This window comes from Lutra lutra, chromosome 10 (assembly GCF_902655055.1).
Source record: "Lutra lutra chromosome 10, mLutLut1.2, whole genome shotgun sequence".
Lineage (NCBI taxonomy): Eukaryota > Metazoa > Chordata > Mammalia > Carnivora > Mustelidae > Lutra > Lutra lutra.
This window is the reverse complement of record NC_062287.1, coordinates 25,421,468-25,441,300: the sequence shown is the minus strand read 5'-3', so window position 1 is coordinate 25,441,300 and position 19,833 is coordinate 25,421,468. Positions and strand designations below refer to the sequence as shown.

General features: G+C 52.4%; 1 protein-coding gene across 2 annotated transcripts in view; it reads right to left on the bottom strand.

Annotated features, from left to right (window-relative positions):
* Positions 1–8,529: 8,529 nt before the first annotated feature.
* Positions 8,530–19,833, bottom strand: part of ST14 (ST14 transmembrane serine protease matriptase) — a 40,082-nt gene continuing 28,778 nt past the window's right edge. For both annotated transcript variants that reach the window (XM_047690325.1, XM_047690326.1), the window contains exons 11-19: positions 19,689–19,819; positions 18,486–18,590; positions 18,079–18,189; positions 17,868–17,981; positions 17,446–17,568; positions 16,427–16,613; positions 10,257–10,531; positions 9,344–9,480; positions 8,530–9,174 (exon numbers count right to left, since the gene is read on the bottom strand). In XM_047690325.1, coding sequence (XP_047546281.1) covers positions 9,013–9,174; positions 9,344–9,480; positions 10,257–10,531; positions 16,427–16,613; positions 17,446–17,568; positions 17,868–17,981; positions 18,079–18,189; positions 18,486–18,590; positions 19,689–19,819 — 1,345 coding nt within the window. In that variant the 3' untranslated portion in view covers positions 8,530–9,012. The remainder of the gene's footprint in view (positions 9,175–9,343; positions 9,481–10,256; positions 10,532–16,426; positions 16,614–17,445; positions 17,569–17,867; positions 17,982–18,078; positions 18,190–18,485; positions 18,591–19,688; positions 19,820–19,833) is intronic.

Here is a 19,833-nt window from a genome sequence, read left to right as displayed (position 1 = left end):
ATGTACATACCATGGAAATGGGTCCATAAAAATGGCATTCTGAGGGCACCTGGGTGGCTCAGTCATTTAAGCGGCTGCCTGCGGCTCAGGTTATGATCCCTGGGTCCTGGGATGGAGCCCCACATCGGGCTCCTGCTCTGCAGGGGAGTTTGCTTCTCCCTCTGCCTCTGTCCCTTCCCAAGCTTGTGTGCGTTCCCTCTGTCAAATGAAAAAAGAAAAAAAAAATTTTTAATGGCATTCTGTCAGGTTGCAGTTAATTTTTTTTAAAGTGTATTATCAAACCTCAACACACTTCCTACCCCTGTCATTTTCACCTTCAATAATGAAGAAACACCTAATCCTGAACTATTCATCATCTTCCCTGATGTGAACATAACTGCAAAGCTGGAAAGTAGCGAGGGAAGCCTGAAGGGGTTAAAATTATTCAACCGTGGAGAAAAAAAAAAAAAAAACTTTAGAGATGTGAAACGTTTCCAGATACATTAAAATGGGATGAAATCCGTGCTCTGGAAAGGTGATCTGGGGAGCTGCTTGGAGCTCCAAGAAGAGAGAAAAGAAAATGCTCAGTTCCCCGAGCAGTGACCGTGATCCCAAATTCCTCTGGCCTCCCATAAACCTGCTCCCGCCTAGGAATCTGCCAAGGACTCCTGCATGATTCCAACACTTCACACAATCCAAGGTCACACAAATGAGGCTTGCACCACGTACAGAGAGATAGACCATCCAGTTCAGGACCTCGGGAAATACTTGTGGGACTTAAAAGTGCCTGCCAGCGTCTGCCAAGTACAGTGAGTTCTCCCGCGGTGTGCGGGGACACAGCTGGCAGGGGGCCACTGCCTGCGGGTGTTCACACCTGGGGGTGAGGGGTCAGGAGGAGAAAAGGCAGCGAAGCCACCGGAAAGCGCCTTCACGGCGGTGTCCAAACCCGGTGTTTCCACACATGGGGACGCAGGAGTTCTACATCTACGCTTCACCAAGACTCGTCATAAATTGGACGGGAGGGACGCTGCGGGGAGAGGTGAACTGCCCCAAAACTTCCTTCAGGACCTCTGCTCCTGCTTCTTCCGCGCCTCGTCGTAGGAAACGTGGTGTGTGAGCGCCCCCTACTGCTCTTACCAAAATAAGCCCGAGAGCCTGGGTTCAAAATAATCTCTTTGCACTTAAGCTAAACTCAACAAAATATTTTTAAACCAAATTTAAAAAGCTTTTTGTCTAAAATAAATACCCAGTGCCACAGTCCAAACTGTCAACTATTTTTTTTTTATTTCTCAAAAGCCTTTGAACTAGAACAAAACGGAATTGTCTTTACAGCCCTGGTTGCTATATTCCCTCAGGTCCCATCACTTTGGGCTTCTGCTGCCCTTCTCTTAAGCTTCCCCCAAAGGCAACCAGCATTCAGCAGAAATGCATGGCCTAGCGGAGCAAGATGAGGGGCAGAGGAGGACCCTTCTGAGCCACAGGTCAGAACACTGAGTTCTGCTGCCCAGGCCTCAAGAAAATGTTTTCTCCCTCCAGTCCACACTGGCCCCAGGCAGAAGAATAAGAAAAAGCAGATGGTCTGGCCCCTGAGAAAGGGAAATGCCCAGGGGCTGAAGGGAAATGGGAACGGGAAAGATTTGAAATGCTGAAAAAGTCATTTCAGAGTCCAGCTAGAGAAAGTTCCTTTTAGCCTTTTCCGTGTGGTTCCTAAGCCGGTGAGTTTATTACCTGGCAAGGGGGGTCCTTGGACCCAGCATCGCAAAGCTTTGGGTGGAGAGTACCTTGCTTCTAGAAGGCAGTGCAGCATTAATTGCTCAGGCTTAGGAGGCCAGCAGCCGAGTTTGCATCCTTCCTCTTCCAACACTGAAGAACCTTGAGCAGGATACAGTGCGCCTCTGGGCCTCAGTTTCCCCTCGTGTAATGAGCAGAATGAGAAAATATACTTCAGGAGACGGTGATGAGGGTGCATGAAGTCATCTATATGGACACCCAGCACACACTGATGGTTGTTACTGACACTTTTTTTTAATTTTATTTATTTATTTGATAGAGACAGAGATCACAAACAAGCAGAGAGGCAGGCAGAGAAAGAGGGGGAAGAGCAGGCTCCCTGCTGAGCAGAGAGCCCTATGCGGGGCTCGATCCCAGGACCCTGAGATCATGACCTGAGCCAAAGGCAGAGGCTTTAACCACTGAGCCACCCAGGTGCCCCGTTACTGACACTTCTTATATATTGTTGGAGCAGACAAGCTCTCACATCCGATCCAGTCGGGGGTGGGGGGAAGGGTGAGGGGAAGAAATAGACATCAAGATAGCTTGTAACACCATTTGGCAGGACAGGTGCACAAAGACAGGTGGAGGGACAGCAAGTTCCTGTCTCTGCTCTGTTGCAGACTGGCCTAGATGACCTTTTTTTTTTTTTAACGTATTTATTTATACTGAGAGAGAGCAAGCACCAGAGCAAGTGGGGGAGGGGCAGAGGGAGAAAGAGAATCTTCAGCGGGCTCCATGCTCAGCATGGAGCCCATCATGACCTGAGCCAAAATCAAGAGTTGGATGCCTAACAGACTGAGGAACTTGGTGCCTATGTCCTAGATGACCTTTAAGGTTCTTTCCAACTGTGACCCTGACTGGTGGTATTCTCCCAGTTCTGAAGGCCCCTCAGGCCCTGGTTATCCCAGGAAATAATTCCCACTGAGCAACTGAAGGTCCTGGCACACACTGGAAAGGCCCCAGGCGTAGACACATTTCCCCTGCCCAGGCAGGGAGCCAGACCCTGTGACCTCATGCCTGCTAGGAATGCGAACTCCCCGCAGGCTCTGGACAGGCTTCAAGATGGGCTTCCAAAGTGTCTGCCTAGGCCAGGGCCGAGGAGCCCAAGGTGGCCCCAGCTCCAACACCAATCGCCCTTTCCCCATCACAAATGGCAGAGTGGTCCCCTGCGAAAACTTGTTGAATTAATGAATGATGTCTTTCTCCACCCTTCCCTCTGGCTGGCTTATATAAATAAGCTTGTTACCACTTTTTGCAAGTCAGAAGTTTCAAAGATAGCAAGTTTTTCTAGTCTGTTTCTGTACATTTCTGTAGTCCTCATAGGCATTTGGACAGTATATTATGAAATTCATGCCATTTGTTCTGGAAAATGTTCTCTGAACATACTCCTGTGCGAAGAGAACTTCTCTACCCTCCTCTACTGGACCTTGTCCTCCTCTGCCCCCAGGCTTCCTCTCCCAGTACCCCACCCCCACCACACGCACACCCACTGTGTTCTCGCAGCTCTCTGGAAAAAGAGCACAGGCTAAGAATTTCCTTTTTGGGTTAAGCAAGTCCATATGAAGTTCCAGAGGAGGGGTCTGGCACAGAGATGGAGTTATTCTTGATCACAAGGGTGTGGGCAGGGAAACAGTGATGACCTCCAAGGTGAGGGACGCGTGCAGTGGAAGGGAGGCATGGAGAGCCAAGGGGCAGGGAAAGTTAGTTTACATCCCAGGAAAATACACACATGCCTCCTCCTGTTGGAAGAGCCTGCGACGATGGAACGGACAGACCATGGAATGGACTCCGCCGACGCCTGGAAACAGCTCTGGATAGGGACTTTTTAGGAAACAATCAGAGGTGAGGGGATACAATAAATACACGGTCTCCAGGCTACAGACCCGGGACAATGGAACTTGGGAGTATACACCCCTCTCGAGAAAAAAAGGAGGGAAAGAGAAAAAGGAGAATGAAACCAGTTGAAATCCTAAGAGTGAGAAGATTTTTTTTATCAAAATATGTCATCACTGGGGCTCTATCTGAGCACTAAAGCAGTTAGTGTGATGGACAGGCACTCATCTGAGAGTCAAAGCTGCTCTTTCTTCAGGGGCTTTCCTTGGGGGGGGGGGTGCAGGGAAGAGATAATAAATCTAGACCGAGGCCTCCCCTGTACGTTCAGTCAGTGACTGGACCAGCTCACTCCTGCTTTTCTGATATCCCACGGCAGCTCCCTCTCACATCCTGTCTCTGCCACCCACTGAGAAGGGCTCATCCCCAAGGGGAGCCAGACCAGGCCCCTGCTGGCCACGAGCTGGGTGGTGGGAGTCCGTGCCCACCCCCCACCACAGGCCCAGACCAATGGCCACTTGCTCAAAACCTCTCCGACATCTTCCTAGTGTTGGTCATCTTGTGGAAGAACAGTTTGAACCACTTTCTAGGTCATGCCAAGAGGTAAAAGCAGATGATGAGCATTCCCATCCCTGCTTTGTTCTCATCCTTCTCAGTGGTACTTGGTGGCTTTCCCAGCTTTCTTCCTGATGGTCACCCGCTGACCAGAGGCACCTGTCCTGAGACAGTGGTTATCCCCCACCTCCTTCCCTCCCTCAACCAACCACTCTTACTGGCCAACTGAGATGCCCTGGCAGCTAAGTGGAGCCCAGGAACCCCATCAGTGGCCCATTCCACCCAGGCTGGCAAAGCCCCAGCCCAGAAAATAGGCCGTGGGACACAAATGCCTAAGAGCACTCAAGTCCTAGATCCAATAGGCCCTAAAGGCGGGATCTTGGGCAGTGATTTAAACTTTTAGCGTCCTGGTTTTCTGTCTATACAATGGGAATGACCGTAGTGAGGTTTAAATTAACTAAGACCGTAGTGAGGTTTTAATTAACTTTGTTTAAATTAACAAAGCAAGTAGAACATTCAGAAGGCGCTCATCATTAAGTGGGAGATCTGTCGGGGCCATGTATTCCTACAACTTCACAGTTCCAAGAAATTCAAATGTCTGAGAACCACTGACTTAAAGACCCAATTCCCCTTACATGTGGGTGCCAGTGTGTAAAGCACCCACATACATGACACGTGCACCCACACATGCACCCATGACTCTAAGCCTAGAAAAATGAAAAGCATCATCTCATCCCCAAAAGGTAGAGACCCCCCCCAAGTTCAAGCCTGCAGTCACCTGAGCTCCTCTGCTGAGGGAGAGGAGGTCCTGGTGACAGGTGAATATGTCACATTCCTGTGACATATTCAATTTGGGACCTTGGTCCCTAGAACACACGCCCTGCTCCTCCCCACAAATGTGTGTGTGTGTGTGTGTGTGTGTGTGTGTGTGGCGTGTAAGAACATACCTGCCTGTATGTGTATGTCACAGCTATCTGCCAACTGTGGGTGTCTCATGGGATGATGTTTCACCCTTGTTGGCTACTCTGAGGGATGACATGTACCTCCTACCCACAGAGGTGACCTCTGTTCTCAACTCAAAACTGTCTTTGACTCTGCCCTGAGAATGTATGTCCTCCAGGTCCCAGTGTCTGAGGGCCAGCACTTCTGGCTGCAGATTAGGGGCGGGGGGGCTAATGGGGCCACAGGACTGACCAGGAAAGGCTTCGTGCTGGGGCTTCTTGACCCTCACCCTACAAGAAGGCACCAACTGATTGCACTAGAAAAGCAACTGAAAAGCAGCAGAAGGCAGCCTTCTGAGAACAGGAGGACTTGGGGTCCTTCCCCATCCCACCTCACCAGCCTACTACTCACAACCCACCCCAGAGGGCAGGGAGCAGACCCCTCCCCTGTGGCTACAACGGGTTCTATCCCCTCCAGCTGGTCCGAGGCCCAGAAGGGAATCCTGTGCTGCCCCATGACGGCTGGACAACTTCCTTCCCCGCAGTATGGGTTCGGGGGCTCTGGGGCTCAGAAGACTTCCAAACTGGGCTCATTCGTTGTCTATAAACTCCATCCTAACTCATCCAAACTCACTGTTATTTCTGCAGGATCCACATCTGGGTCAGACTCCCTGTCCGTGCAACTGGATTAAACATTCTCTAAACTTTAAATGTTTTTGGTTGGTGGCTAAACCAACTGCAGTTAAAGGTGGTTGGGAGAGAACCAGAGAAATGGATCTTTGGAGACTAAGGAATCTCAAAGGGATGAGCTTGACTTCCCATTACTTGAGGATTCTTAGGTTATTCTTTCTTTCCTTTTTTAAAAAAATATTATTTATTTATTTATTTGACAGACAGAGATCACAAGTAGGCAGAGAGGCAGGCAGAGGGGGGCGGCGGGAAGCAGGCTCTCTGCTGAGCAGGGAGCCCGATGCAGGGCTTGATTCCAGGAGCCTGAGACCACGACCTGAGCCAAAGGCAGAGGCTTAATGCACTGAGCCACCCAGGCGCCCCTCTTAGGCTATCCTTATCTCCAGTAAGGAGTAAAGGATTTGGCTCCATGGTCTTTTTCAAAGAACTGACATTTCCTTGAACTTCCAGGCATCACATGTCTGAGGCTTCCAGGGCAGGGCCAGGAGTGTGGGACACACCTGCACATCACTGCCCTGGGCGTCTGTGAGGCTGATCCCTTAGCCTGCAGACACACTGCTGAAATGCTGGTGGGTTAGAAGCACCCAGAACACCTGCTAATGCACAGACCAAGGGGCCCGCCCCAAAGTTTCTGAGGCAGGAGGTGTGGGTGAAGCATGAGCCTTCCCAGGTGGTGTCACAGCTCCTGGCCCAGGGGCCACACTGTGGGAGATGCTGTGCCCAGTCCCCACCAAACTGAGTCTCCCAGAGAAATGGAATTGACTCTGAAGAACTATCTGTATTTTTAACCCACTCCCCAGGGGGAAAACAACAGCTAAGGAAGGACAGTCAATCAGAATAGGGCCATCGCCCTTAGGGGACGAAGGGACTCCCACATGGAAGTCTCCTGATGACCTTGCGTGCATTTCTTTCTGACCTGGGCGGGGAGTTCTCAAGACAGTGCTCGCCCATGGTGGGAGAAAGAGGATATAATGGGCAGGCACAGCCCGGCCTCCCACACCGCACTGTGTGGGCGACCACCTCTACACCTGAGCCAAGGCTGGCGACCCGAGGGGTGTGCGTACTCGGGAAGCAGAGCGCACGTGAAGCCTCCCACTGAGTGTCAGCTATTACAGCACGGCGCCTCCCGCACGGGAGTCTTCTGAGAACCTCTTCTTTCTTCTACTTGTCACGCCTTGGTGAAGAATGAATGCTCTTGCCATCCAAAAACATGAAACCTTGCCATTTGCAACGGTATTATACTAAGCAAAATAAGTCAGTCAGAAAGAATTATCATATGATCTCTCTGATATGAGGAATTTGAGAGGCAGGACGGGGGTTCATCGGGGGAAGGGAGGGAAAAAATGTAACAAGATGGGATTGGGAGGGGGACAAACCATAAGAGGCTCTTAATCTCAGGAAACAAACTGAGGGTTGCTGGGGGGGTGAGGGGAAGGGATAGGGTGGCTGGGTTATGGACATTGGGGAGGGTATGTGCTATGGTGAGTGCTGTGAATTGTGTAAGAGTGATGATTCACAGACCTGTACCCCTGAAGAAAATAATACATTATATGTTAATTAAAAAAAAAAAAAAAAAAAAAACTCCAGGGTGGGTGGAGAATGGGGCTCGTTCCCTTCCCTGGAAGGAAATCCAATGCACATGGCTGTGCAGGTGTCAAGACAAAACATTCAGGCTAAAAGCAAAGAGGCACCTGATCTCCTCCAAGAGTTCCGTCCAGATTGCTCCAACCAAACTGTGTTTTCCTCACTTTGGTTCCCAAAACTCATGGAGGTCAAAGACTATTCATTTAACAAATATGTATTAGCATCTTCTAGGAGCCAGGCCTGAGCCAGGGGTATGGTGATGAGCAAAGACCACCCCCTCTTTGTTCATGACACTGGCCATCTGATTTCTCTTTCTAAGGCCCTCCTTTCCCCTAGCGCCAGCCTGTATAAGGCCTTGGCATACAGAAGGCTCTCAAATGTCCCTTCAAGAGCTCCCTAAGCCCTCCCTAGGTCATTGATGTCATTCTGTGTCACTCCAAGCAAGGAGAGAGAATATTTGAAATTAATAAGTAAAAAATCAAAGAAGGGGGTGCCTGGGTGGCTCAGTGGGTTAAAGCCTCTGCCTTCAGCTTAGGTCATGATCCCAGGGTCCTGGGATCCAGCCCCCCTATCAGGCTCTCTGCTCAGCGGGGAGCTTGCTTCCCCCTCTCTCTCTGCCTGCCTCTCTGCCTACTTGTGATCTCTCTCTGTCAAATAAATAAATAAAATCTTTTAAAAAAAAAATCAAAGAAGGTACACTGGAGATGTGAGAACACTTAAGCAAGGCACCATCCTTCCTGCAAGGCTCAGGGACCATCTGCTCAGCCCACACCGGACAGCCTCGACACCATGCCTACCCTCATGTCTGCGTGTACAAGCACACACGGGTTCACAGAACTCATCTCCCTGCCTAAGGGAAAGCCGTACTTCCTCCTTTCTTCCTGGGACACAGCTCCTCCTTCTCCTCGGGCACCCAGGCTGGGCAACTACTGCACACCCTTCCCACCTCATGCCTCTACCCTCTACCCTGCACACTCCTCCTCTCAGGGCACCAGGCCCTGCTCAGGAGCAAAACATAGTCCCTTGCTGTTCTGGAAAAGGCCACAGGGCACTGTGGCCTCTGCTCTTAGCCTGACTCCAGGGTCTGTGCTGATGGGAATTTAAACCCAGTTTACTACTTGCAACTGGAGCTAGGAGAAAGAGGAAGGAGAGTCCATCAAGTCCAGTGAGAAAAAAATTTACCTAAAAACAAAGTTTACTCATACACACAAATACATACACTGAAGCCCACCCTAGGAGCTGGTAAAAATTCAAATCTTGGGCCGATGTGTCTTCCAGGGTCCTCCACCCTGGGTTTCCTGAAGTGTATGACCCTAGGAGCCTACAGCGCCCCCACCAGCCCCACTGTAGGGGTCCCCGTGTCAGACGGGCAGAGCACAAAGATCTTCAAGAGGAGCCTCAGTCCAGTTGGGGACTGGAGGGAAGAGGCTGTGTCTTCAAGTTTGTGCCCCTTGGGACGGGCAGTGTCCCCAGTTCCCATCCCCTGCTTCGGAGGCTGAGTGAGGAGAGAAGTTCTCCAGGCCGATTCACCCTCTCCAGAGTCCTGGGGGTTCAGTTCACAGTCTGGGTTCTGGGGAGCTCAAGTCAGGGGTGCTGTTAGCGATCCTGTCCTTGGCCCGCAGGTGTGCACGTTGGGATGGCCCGCCGATGGCCCCTGCAATTACACCCCAGTCTGCTCTTTAATCCAGTCCCGAAATTCAGAGAGCCTTGCGTACACGCCGGGTTTGTCCCTCTGAGCGCAGCCATCACCCCAGCTCACCACACCGGCCTGGAAAATCCGCCCGTCGGCTTCCACGCTGGACAGGGGGCCCCCAGAGTCGCCCTGCCGAGAGACCAGCGCCTCAGTGTGAGTGCCAGCCCCGCCTGCGCCCTCGCCCGGCCCACGGGCTCCAGGACTCGGGCCCCGCCCCCTACCCTGAGCTTCGACCCTACCCCGAGCCCCGCCCCCATCTCGGGCCCCGCCCCCGCCCCCGCCCCCGCCCCGCGCACACCTGGCAGGCGTCCACGCCACCGCTGAGGTAGCCCACGCACATCATGCGGGGGGTGATCTGCTGCGGAAGCAGGCTCTCACAGGTCGTCTGGTTGATGACGCGGATCTCGCCCTTCTGCAGGATCAGCGCGCTTGTGCCTGGGTGGAAGAGGAGAAGTGAGCAGGACGAGGCTGACCCGGGCCATGGCGCCCCGACGGGCAGTGCAACGGCCAGCACCCCATTCCAGGAGCTCCCACGGCAGTGACCTCACTAGCAAATCTGCGGACACAACCCCAGTGCTCATGGCTGACATGCTCAAGGAACTGATGCCTCGCCAACTCGAGGGGACAGCGTGCAGCCCTGTGGATAAATGGGCGACAGGTGACAGGAGATCGGATGTTCGCCATGGGGACTGGGTGTGGGAAACAGGAAACAGACGAGTGAGGGAAAGCACCACAGAGTGGCTCCAGGGCTGTATTAAGGATGTAGAGCCTAATGTCAAGCTCCTTCTCTTCTTCCTCTCTCTATTCTATAGATTTTCCACAGTGTGCTGTGGTACTATTATAACTGATTTTTTTTCCATTTACCATTTACCAGCTAAGGGCCTTCAGATGGAGGCAGAAGGACCAAGGAGGCCAGGATCCCGCCACAGGACCTGACACAGGCCCAGCTTGCCAGGCCTTTACATAACACAGGGCTCCCCCCAGTGTCCCTTCCGTTCACGGAGTACCATCTGGGAGGGTGTTTTATCTTCATTTTACAGGTGAAGAAACAGGCTCAGAGTTTAAGCAACAGCCAAGGTCACTCAGTTCAGTGGCATGGCCAGGCCTTCCACCTGGAGCCCAGCCTCCGCTTCACTCCTGAACAACCTCACCCTGCCAGGCAGAAGGCGGTGGGACAGCCCAGTGGCCACCAGCCCCACCACCCTACTCACCTCCTTCCTGGGTGTGGCCCCAGCCCGTGACCCAGATAGCCTTGCCGGCAGGGAAGATGTGTGAGGATTCCGGCAGGCAGATGGGCCTCACGGTGCTGCTGTACTCGGCCGGCTTCTCCAGCTCCAACACTGCAATGTCATAGTCGAAGGTGAAGTCATTGAAGAAGGGGTGGGTGACGATGCGCTTGAGCCCAAGTTCCTGCACCCCAGTGGCGCTGCGCTTGCTCTGGTCGTGCAGGCCCAGGAAGGCGGTCCACATTTTGTGGTCAGAGTACCTGCAAGAGGAGCCCAGAGCGCTGCCTTGAGCCAAGCACTGACCTAGCCAAAGCCACCTGCCACTGCCCAGACCGTGAGGGGGCTGTGGCTTCCATGTGGTTGCAGCCCTCCACCAAAACCACTGGTGTCGCCCACCACAGCACTCAGCCCCCTTCACCTCCTTGTTTCCCTTTTTTAATACATTTTTAATCTGATTACCAAAATATATTTCTTAGCGACCTGATCTTTTACAGAAAGAAAAATACAGAACTCAGCACAAATACTTTAACACTTTAACAAATACTTAACCACTGTGCTAAACTATTCTAAGAACAAAATGTATTCTGAAGTGTGTATTCTAAGAGCAAAATGAATTGAAAAGTAGACTGAACTTCACCTACTATGTTTGCTGTTGGTAGTGAGACAAGTATAGCGATTCCGGATTGCATTGTGTATACTGGTGAACTGAACAAGTAAAGATAACATGCTCACATTGCTGGGAGCCAATTTTTGGTGTGGGAAAAGGGAGCTACAAAGGGAGTAGGGGAGGAGGGAGTGCAATCAGAGGTAGCAGTTAAAGCTCAGGATTTCCCCCAGAAAATGGCCCCAAAGCAATGACATCCTCAATAACACCCAGAACTTGGTTTCTCTATAGTCTTCTCCATTAAAAGGAACCAAGGCTCCCTGGAGAAATGGTTGATTTCAGGTCTGAAGCATGGAAGGCATGAAGTGACCTTGGAACATTTTGATTTACCAGAAGAAAGCAAGTGCTCCAACAATCATGGAGCCAGTTATCAGGACCATCCAAACATCAAAATGAATAACAGGATTAAAGCAGTACACATGCTGCTTACACATAATATAAAAGGGGGAGGGGAATCCACGAGCCCATCTTGAATTCTAAAAAAGAATTTCAAAATTTTATAAGAACAGAAGGAAAGCTACTCTTTACAGAAAAACACCAGCTAATAAATACACAAGAAGCAATATAATAAGAAACGGCATTTTGCATCTATCTAGGCAATAACCAACACCACTAAGAATCACTGATGGACGCTAAAAGCGCTGGGTAAAAGATTGCCAGGAGGGCTGCTGGGGGGCTTAGTTGGTTAAACGTGCGAATCTTGATTTGGCTCAGGTCATGATCTCAGGTTCGTGAGATTGAGCCCCACAACAGGCTCCACGAGGGACATGGAGCCTGTTTAAGATTCTCCCTCTCCCTCTGCCCCTCCCAACCCCCCCTCCAAAAGTGAGGGGAGGGAGTTGTCAGGCAACAGGATATTCACGCTGATTCAAAGTGTCATTCAAGTGGGGGCACATTTATAATGGATGAAAGCCACGGACCCCACCTTAACCAGGTGATCAGACTGTCCTCCCAGCCATTTCTACCAGTGGGCTGGGACACAGCATCACCTATGTAGTGTTTTCCAGAGGGAGGAGAAAAAGTTGAACTTAATTCTAACCATGAAAAGGCAATAAAAAAAACACAAACTCAGAGACAGTCTGCAAAATAACCAGCCTGGACTTTTCAAACATGTAATGCCATAAAAAATTAAAAAAAAAAAAAAGTTAAAGGCTTAGGGGAAGTGTTCTAAATTTAAGAGACTAAAGAAAACTAAGGACTACTACAGAGCACAACCCTTGACGGGGTCCTAGTTTTTTTTTTTTTTAAAGCTATGAAAGACAACATTGGGGACACTGGGGGACACCTGAAGCATGAAAGACATGCTCGCCACTAATACTGTGTCAACACTGTCGTTTCTAGAGGCGATCCCCACATTGTGAGTATGTGGGAAGCTCTCCTTGTTCTTGGGAGACAGGAGCCAGCGGAGACACTTAGGAGAGGGAAGTAAGTCATCATGGCTACACTCAACTCAGAGAGTTCAGAAAAACACGTGTATGTGTAGAGAAATAACAAAGTGGTAATATTCAACAGGTAATGACTGTAGATAAAGGGTATGAGGATATTCATTGTCATTTTCTTCTTTCATTATATTCGCAAATTTTTTGTAGGTTTGAAAACTTTTCAAAATAAAAAATTGGGAAAAATATATCTTTAAAATAGAAAGTCTGAATGTAGGAGAAAGGCACGAAGGCCAGCTTCATTTTCTCTAACCTCTCAGGAAAGTCGAGAGGCTAATCAAGAGGCCAGTCCTAAAACGTCCAAGCAACGCTCCTTCCCTCCTCGGAGCTCAGAACCTTAGCCCCTCCTCCCTCTCTCTCGCCCCAAGCCCCTGAAGCCCAGTTCACCTGCCCTCCGCTAACCCCGCCCTCTGCTTAACCCCGCCCTCTGCTTAACCCCGCCCTCTGCTAATCCCACCCACCGCTAACCCGGCCCTCCGATAGCCCCGCCCACCGCTAGCCAGGCCCTCTGCTAGCCCCGCCCTCCGCTAACCCGCGCCTCCATCCCCTCCTCTCGGTTGCCGCTACCGCCTCGCGGCAGAACCTCACACCCAGACAGTAGCAACAGCCTCCAAACCGTGTTTTTGCCTCCGGCCTCTCTTTTCCCTTTTTTTTTTTTTTTTTAAGATTTTATTTATTTATTTGACAGAGAGAGAGACACAACGAGAGAGGAAACACAAGCAGGGGGAGTGGGAGAGGGAGAAACAGGCATCCTGCTGAGCAGGGATTCCGGAAGACCTGAGCCAAGGCAGATGCTTAACGACTGTGCCACCGAGACGCGCCTCCAGTCTCTTTTTAATCTGCTGCTGCCAGATGAAAAATTCCTGAAAACTTCTTTCGTGAGAGCCGTTTTGAACAGCCTGAAGTGATTCCAAGACCTCCAGATCAGCCAGGCATTCTATATCTGCATTATTCAGCCTTACCCTTTCTGACTTGTTCTCCCAACCATCTATGGTGTTCCAGGAATTGCATGAAGACCCAACCTTCAAGTGTTCCCTGTACTCGGGGAAGGAGCCATGAACACCACCATGACAGCGCAGTAGGGTGACCTCCAGAATGATGGGCAGCGGACTATGGCAGTGTATCGGGTAGGGGGTGGGGAGTCAGGAGAGGAAGCCTGTCACGAACAAGGCCTTGGAGCTCAAATGGGACTTGGCTAGTCAAATCCTGAGGGTAGGGGAGAAAGCAGCAAGATCACAGAGAGCACGGGGAATGTTTAGATGCCTCCCAAAACTGAATATATGGAAGGAATGACGGTGGGACAGGAGACGGAGCTTGCAGAGATGTCACGGGCCAGAGAATGTGGCCCTGTCGGTCACAGTCACGTTACACCTTTTCTGCTTTATCCTGCAAGTTACCCCAAGCAAGGGGTTGATGAGATCAGATTAGCTCTTTAGAAAGACCACACCCACATTGTGGGAGACAGACGGGCTGAGAAGGAAGAGGGTGATCAGGTAGAAGGAACTGCGGCCATTAAGGCTAGGGAGTCAGGGCAGCTGCAAGGTGAGTGGGAAAGAGTACAGATGGTCTGGGATATTCAGCAGGCAAGGGCCAGTGGCTGAAAGGATGGGATGTGACAGGGCTGGGGGGACAGGGTGGGGGAATCATCATTCTCCCCTCTGGTACCATCTGTCCGTGATCCCGTCACCTACTGTAGACATTTCTTTGTCACCTGAGCCCATGCTAAGTCCTGTGCCTCCCACCCCCTTGCCAGTCCCATTCACCCAGCAACCCCAGCCCCTCTTTCTCAAAGCTTCCTCATTAAGCCTGCCATGGTGGTCTTTTCTCTCCAGTCTACATTCTTCGGTCAAGGACAGCCTTCGACTATATGGGCAGACTTAATCTCTAGTCGTTGAAGGTACACAAACTCACCAGCAACTAAGAGACCAGGTGTGGAGGTACACCCACAGAGGAGCCCGGGGACTGCGGATGGTTGGGAGGGCGCTGCTGGTAGCCACACCAAGCTCTCTTCTCAGTGCTGACATGTCAAGTCATGCCATCCCCCAGGCAGCACTTCAACGTAGGGCTGCCCATTTTTAGATGAGGACTCAGACACACAGAGACTAAGTAACTTGCCCAAGAGCACACAGCTATGAGTTGTGGACAGGACTGAATCCAGGCAGCCTCTACTCTTAACCATGGCAACACCCTGCAAGCACCTGCCAATTCAGAAATGTGTCCAAAGTAACTGCACTCCAGATCCTAGCACACTTCACACCCACCTGCCTCCGCTCACACCCTTCTTTGTCTGGAAGGTCTGCATCACCTCGTCCAGTTGCAAACACTCTCATGTTTCAACACTCATATCAGACACCCCTGCTCGCAGAAGCACTCCTAAGTCTCCCACCCCTGCCCCAGGGGGGAGGGGATGGGAATTCTCAACTCCCACATGCTGGGCCAGGTAACTTACCCAGCTCCCACACAGCACTTGCCATGCGCTCATGTACGTGTGTGTGCACGAGCATGGGTCACATATCTCATCTCCCCAGGCTGGGAAGCCTGGGAAGTGCAGGGAAGAAGGCTTACTCATCTCTGTCCCCCAGTGCTAGTAACAGCATGGGGTGTCAAATGCATTCACTGCATTATTACTTCATGGAAGACTGATGATCAAAAGAAAATGAAGGGGGGCATCTGGGTGGCTCAGTGGGTTAAAGCCTCTGCCTTCGGCTTGGGTCATGGTCCCAGGGTCCTGGGATCGAGCCCCGCATCGGGCTCTCTGCTCAGCGGGGAGCCTGCTTCCCCCCCCCCCACCTCTCTGCCTGCCTCTCTGCCTACATGTGATCTCTCTCTGTCAAATAAATAAATAAAATGTTTAAAAAAAAGAAAAGAAAATGAAGGAAGAGGAAATGAGAGAGTGATGAAGCAAGAGAAAGAGGGAGAAGGAATGGAGGGCACAGGGACCACACATGGAGAACCTGGCTTGCCCTGCTGAGGGTCTAGAAGCAGTGGGATTACAGTAAGACAGGATACGGAGGGCCCCAGCTTCGCTGTTCCCTGCTAACAGGATTCCCAGTGGATAGTGTCTCATTCCAGCCCTGGGCCGGGGAAAATAGAAGATGAGCCTAGAACTCCTGGTAGGGCCAGAAAGCATGGAAGTGGCTGAAAAGAACAAAAGGATGGGGTCAGATCAGAGGGACACAGGAACCGCGCTGGAAGAGAGGGCAACGGTCAAATCTGGAACAATCTGAGCAAAAAAGTCACGTCATGGCATTGGATTACAATCCGAAGAAACGTGGATACGCGTGCGCCCATATGAATATAAATAGCTAAGTAAATAAATAAATGGAAGAGAAGGGACAAAGCTTCCTCACAGAAGAATTCCACATTGGCTCACTTCCAAAAAATAAAGAAAGGGGGGCTTCACTGTGAGGCAGCCTGGCAAACACTCCCTCAACCAGCTGAGAAGGATTCACGTTACCAGTGATAAGTCAGGCTGGTGTCCTATGCCTGTGACAGCATGTGATATTCTTTCCAAACACCCAGAAGCGCAGTCTGATCATGACAAGAACATCAGACAAACTCAGATGCGGGGCACTCTACAGGACACCCGGCAGAGCTCAGGGTTCCAGGAGCACATGCTTGTTACTCTCAGGGCCCCAAGGGTAAGAGCTCACGGGGAGTCTGAACCGGTCCCGGGGCGGCCCCGTACACAAACTGACCACGCACGCCTTGGACCCCGCACACCCGGGCTTGAGTCTGACTGTGCCGCTCCCAGCGGTACACTCATGAGCATAGGTCCTGACTTCCGTGAACCCCCGCTTCTGTAAAATGGGGATGTAACTGGACCCATCTAACCGGGCTGTAGGAGAGGCACTACGATACTGCTTTACAGAGAGAGAGGGAGCACGCAACAAGGGTCTGTTTTCATGATTACAGTTATTAAGCCCCATCCTGGGGGGTCTGCCACTCCACCCGATCCTGTCTCAGCGCCATCCGCTCCGGCATGACTTACATACAGGGGGTTTTCTGAGCCCAGAAAATCCAAGGAGAACCCCTCCCGCCCAGCGGCCCACCTGAAATCTCGCTCATCGATGAAGCAGTGGGCTGCCGACACCATCCAGTTGGGAGAGATGATCGAAGCCCCGCACACGTGGCCCTGGCTTTGGACGTGGAGGCTGACCTGCCAGGGCCACTCACCTTCGTCTGCATTCGTGCCCCCGACCACCCGGGACTGTCTGGTGAACGACCGTAGCCCACAGTCTGGGAGGAGCAGAAAACACACAGGTCAGAGTCCAGGTGGAGCACCAGCCCCCCGGCCCACCCCAGGCTCAGCAAGAGGCCATGGGAGGCAGTCGCCTTTGGGTGGGACCCCCTACAAATATCTTCTAGACTCAGAGATCCCATGGATGGTCCCCAGCCCCTCTCCCTGCTTCCAAACCCAAAACCCTTGCACTCCCTGCTCCCCATCCGTGCCCAAATGCATTTAGATGCCTCCCGACATCTGCTGGTTTGCTCGGATTTCATTTGAGTGTCATTTGCCTGGATTTCCTCGCTGACTGCTGACAGGCACAGCTCCCAGGAAAGAGCGGATGGGCGACGTGAAGTCAGAGAATGGCTATAGCTGGGCTCAGATATAACCTCAGGCCAATGCTTCTGAAATACACATGAGGCCACAAACTGATGCATGGGTGCAGTGGGGGCAAAACCTGCCGGCTGCTCAGGTAGGCCATGTCCTCTCTCCTCCAGGCAAGATGGCCAGGTCCACAGAGCAGGGGCCAGCCCAGCACCTCAGCCAGGACATCAGCTCTGCCACAGAGGTGCTGACATGCTGGTGGCCACCGGCCCTGCCTCCAGGACCACAGTGCCTCTCTGCCAGTCAGCAAAGTCATCCTTTCCCCCAGACAGATACACCCTCTCACCAGGGCAGAGCTGGATGAGTGAGACACTGGCATGATTTCCACCTCTGTGTGTGCCTTGCACAGTGAACAACCTGCACAACATGTATGCAGTGAACAACTGCATACATTTCCACCTCTGTGTGTGCCTTGCACAGTGAACAACCTGCACAACAGTATGCAGCAGCCCTGCTCACCACAATCCTTCTCATCTGAGCCGTCGCTACAGTCCTTCTTCCCATCACACTCGGGGTTTCTCTTGCTCAAACAGAGCCCGTTGTGGCAGCGATAGGTGTGTTTGGTGCAGGCAACGGTTCTCACTGTTCAAGAAGGAGTCCAAGGGGCAGGGAATCAATTCCTCTGCAGCACCCAACCAGAAACCTGATGACCCATCTTCCTGACGCCCCTCATCAAGCCTGTCCCACCCTTCCACACTCATGCCATGTCCTCCCAGCCTTGCCAAAGGCTCTCCACCTTCCAGAAGATTCTCCCCCCCACTGACGCATTTTCTCATCACATTTCACATCTAGGGTGGTGTGTGTTTATTAAATTTGGGACACCCTAAGATGTGAGTGTGCTCACAGCTGCTTCCTCCCTTCCTGCTCCCACCAGGTCTCACCGAGGTCACACATGGCCTCATCGGAGCCATCGCCACAGTTGTCAGTCCCGTCACACTGCTGGTTCTGGGGGAGGCACTTCCCATTGCCGCACCTGAAGGTCTGAGCCGGACAGCCTGGGGGCAGGAGGTACCAACATTGAGCAGCTGCTTGATGATGCCCCCGCTGAGGGTGGGCCGCGGGGTGGCCCAGGCAGCCCCACCCCACACTCACTGCACTCCAGCTCGTCGCTGTTGTCCCCACAGTCGTTGACGCTGTCACACAACCAGAAGAGGGGCTTGCAAAGCTTGTTCTTGCACGTGAATTGGTAGGTGGCGTTGCATTCTGATGGGAACAAGGGGCCACAGTCAGCGGGGCTCTGAGCCCTCGCTCTGACATCAGTCACTGCTCACTGCTTCCCACAGAAGCAGGGGCGACCAGAGAGCTGCCCAGGGACCCCTTTCCCTGCTGCGGGGGAGGCAGCTCTTTGGCACCCCGGTGCCCCTGGCTATGGAAGCTGAGCCCGGCACTGCAGAAATACTCCACTGCCCGCTGCAACAGAAGGCCAGCCTCCGGAACAGCAGAGGTGGGGATGGGGCATGAGGTCTAAATGGGTCACCGCACAGGCAGAGGGGACTCACGGCAGTTGAGCTCGTCGCTGTAGTCCGTGCAGTCAGCCCAGCCGTCACAGCGCAGCTCGTTCCTGATACACCTCCCGGTGTTACACATGAACTTGCCCGGGCATGCTGCAGGGGAGAGGGCAGGCCTCAAGTCCACGAGCACCAGCCCTCCCTCCCATGCTGGCTGCCCTCCACCTACACCGCCCCGGGAGGGCCAGCCACAGACCCACAGTGAGGGGCCCCTCCTGACCACCAGTGACCAAACCCCAGGTAGCTGCAGAATGGAGACAGGCTGGCTGGGTGTGCACTCGGTTCTCCTGCCCCGTGTCCTTGGCCAGCCACATCCCCCCGAGTGCCAGGTTTGCCTTGCCCGGCATGGACCTAGCTCGACAAATAGATGATGTAGGTGTCCTACCCAAGTGTCAAATGGCAGCCCAAGATTTCCATAATTCTAATGCCGTTCGCACATTTCCATGTTTCTGAAATTGGAAGGTGTCTGCCACCTGACGTTGTGGGGCCGGTGACAGAGCTGCGGGTAGGTGGGGATGAGCCTGTCCCGGAAGGCGGGGCCTTCACCTGTGCGCTGGCCCTGTTACCGGCCAGGTATACTCCAGGTGGTGAGCTGTGCCGGTGCATTCTAACTTAAATTTGGATTCTCGTGTATAGTTAAAAGGTCTCCCAAAAGGTTACTCTCTGACGTGGGGCCAAAACAAAAAGTCCCCGTTGATAGGGACCGGCTGGTCTGCACACAGCAGGCAGGGAAACTGAAAGCCACAGAAACCACCACATCTCTTATGTAGAGATGGCAGAATTTTCGGATTCCTGCCCCAGGATTTTCTCATGCGTCTCAGAACTACTATGCTATTCCCCAATGTCTTTGTGGCTGAAAGGCCACAAAGACAGGCACGGATTCCCAGAGGTGTGGCCCTGCTGAAACACAGGGACAGATGGCCCCAAGGAACCTGGGGGGCCCTTGGGCTCCAGTGCCTCCCACAGGGACTCGAGGGCACAGCCTGTAGCAGTATTCACTGTTCACCTTTGTCAAGAAATGCATTTATGGCAGCCTTTCCTTTTATCCCTCCAAAAGGCACCTGAGTGATATTCACCCTTCATTCTTGGGATCTCAGAATCAGGGGAACACAATGCTGGGAAGATACAGAACAGAGGGGTCATCTCGGGCCGGTCCCTCCAGCCAGGTTCCTCCTTCTAGAGACGTGTACTCACGGTCACTGGAATCGTAGGAGAGGTACTCGGCCAGGAAACCCGTGTCGGTGTAGGACTGATCGGAGTGGAAGCGCACAGTGATCCTGCTGCTCTTGCTGGTGACCACGAACTGGGGCCTCTCTCCGCAGTACCTATGGGGACCATG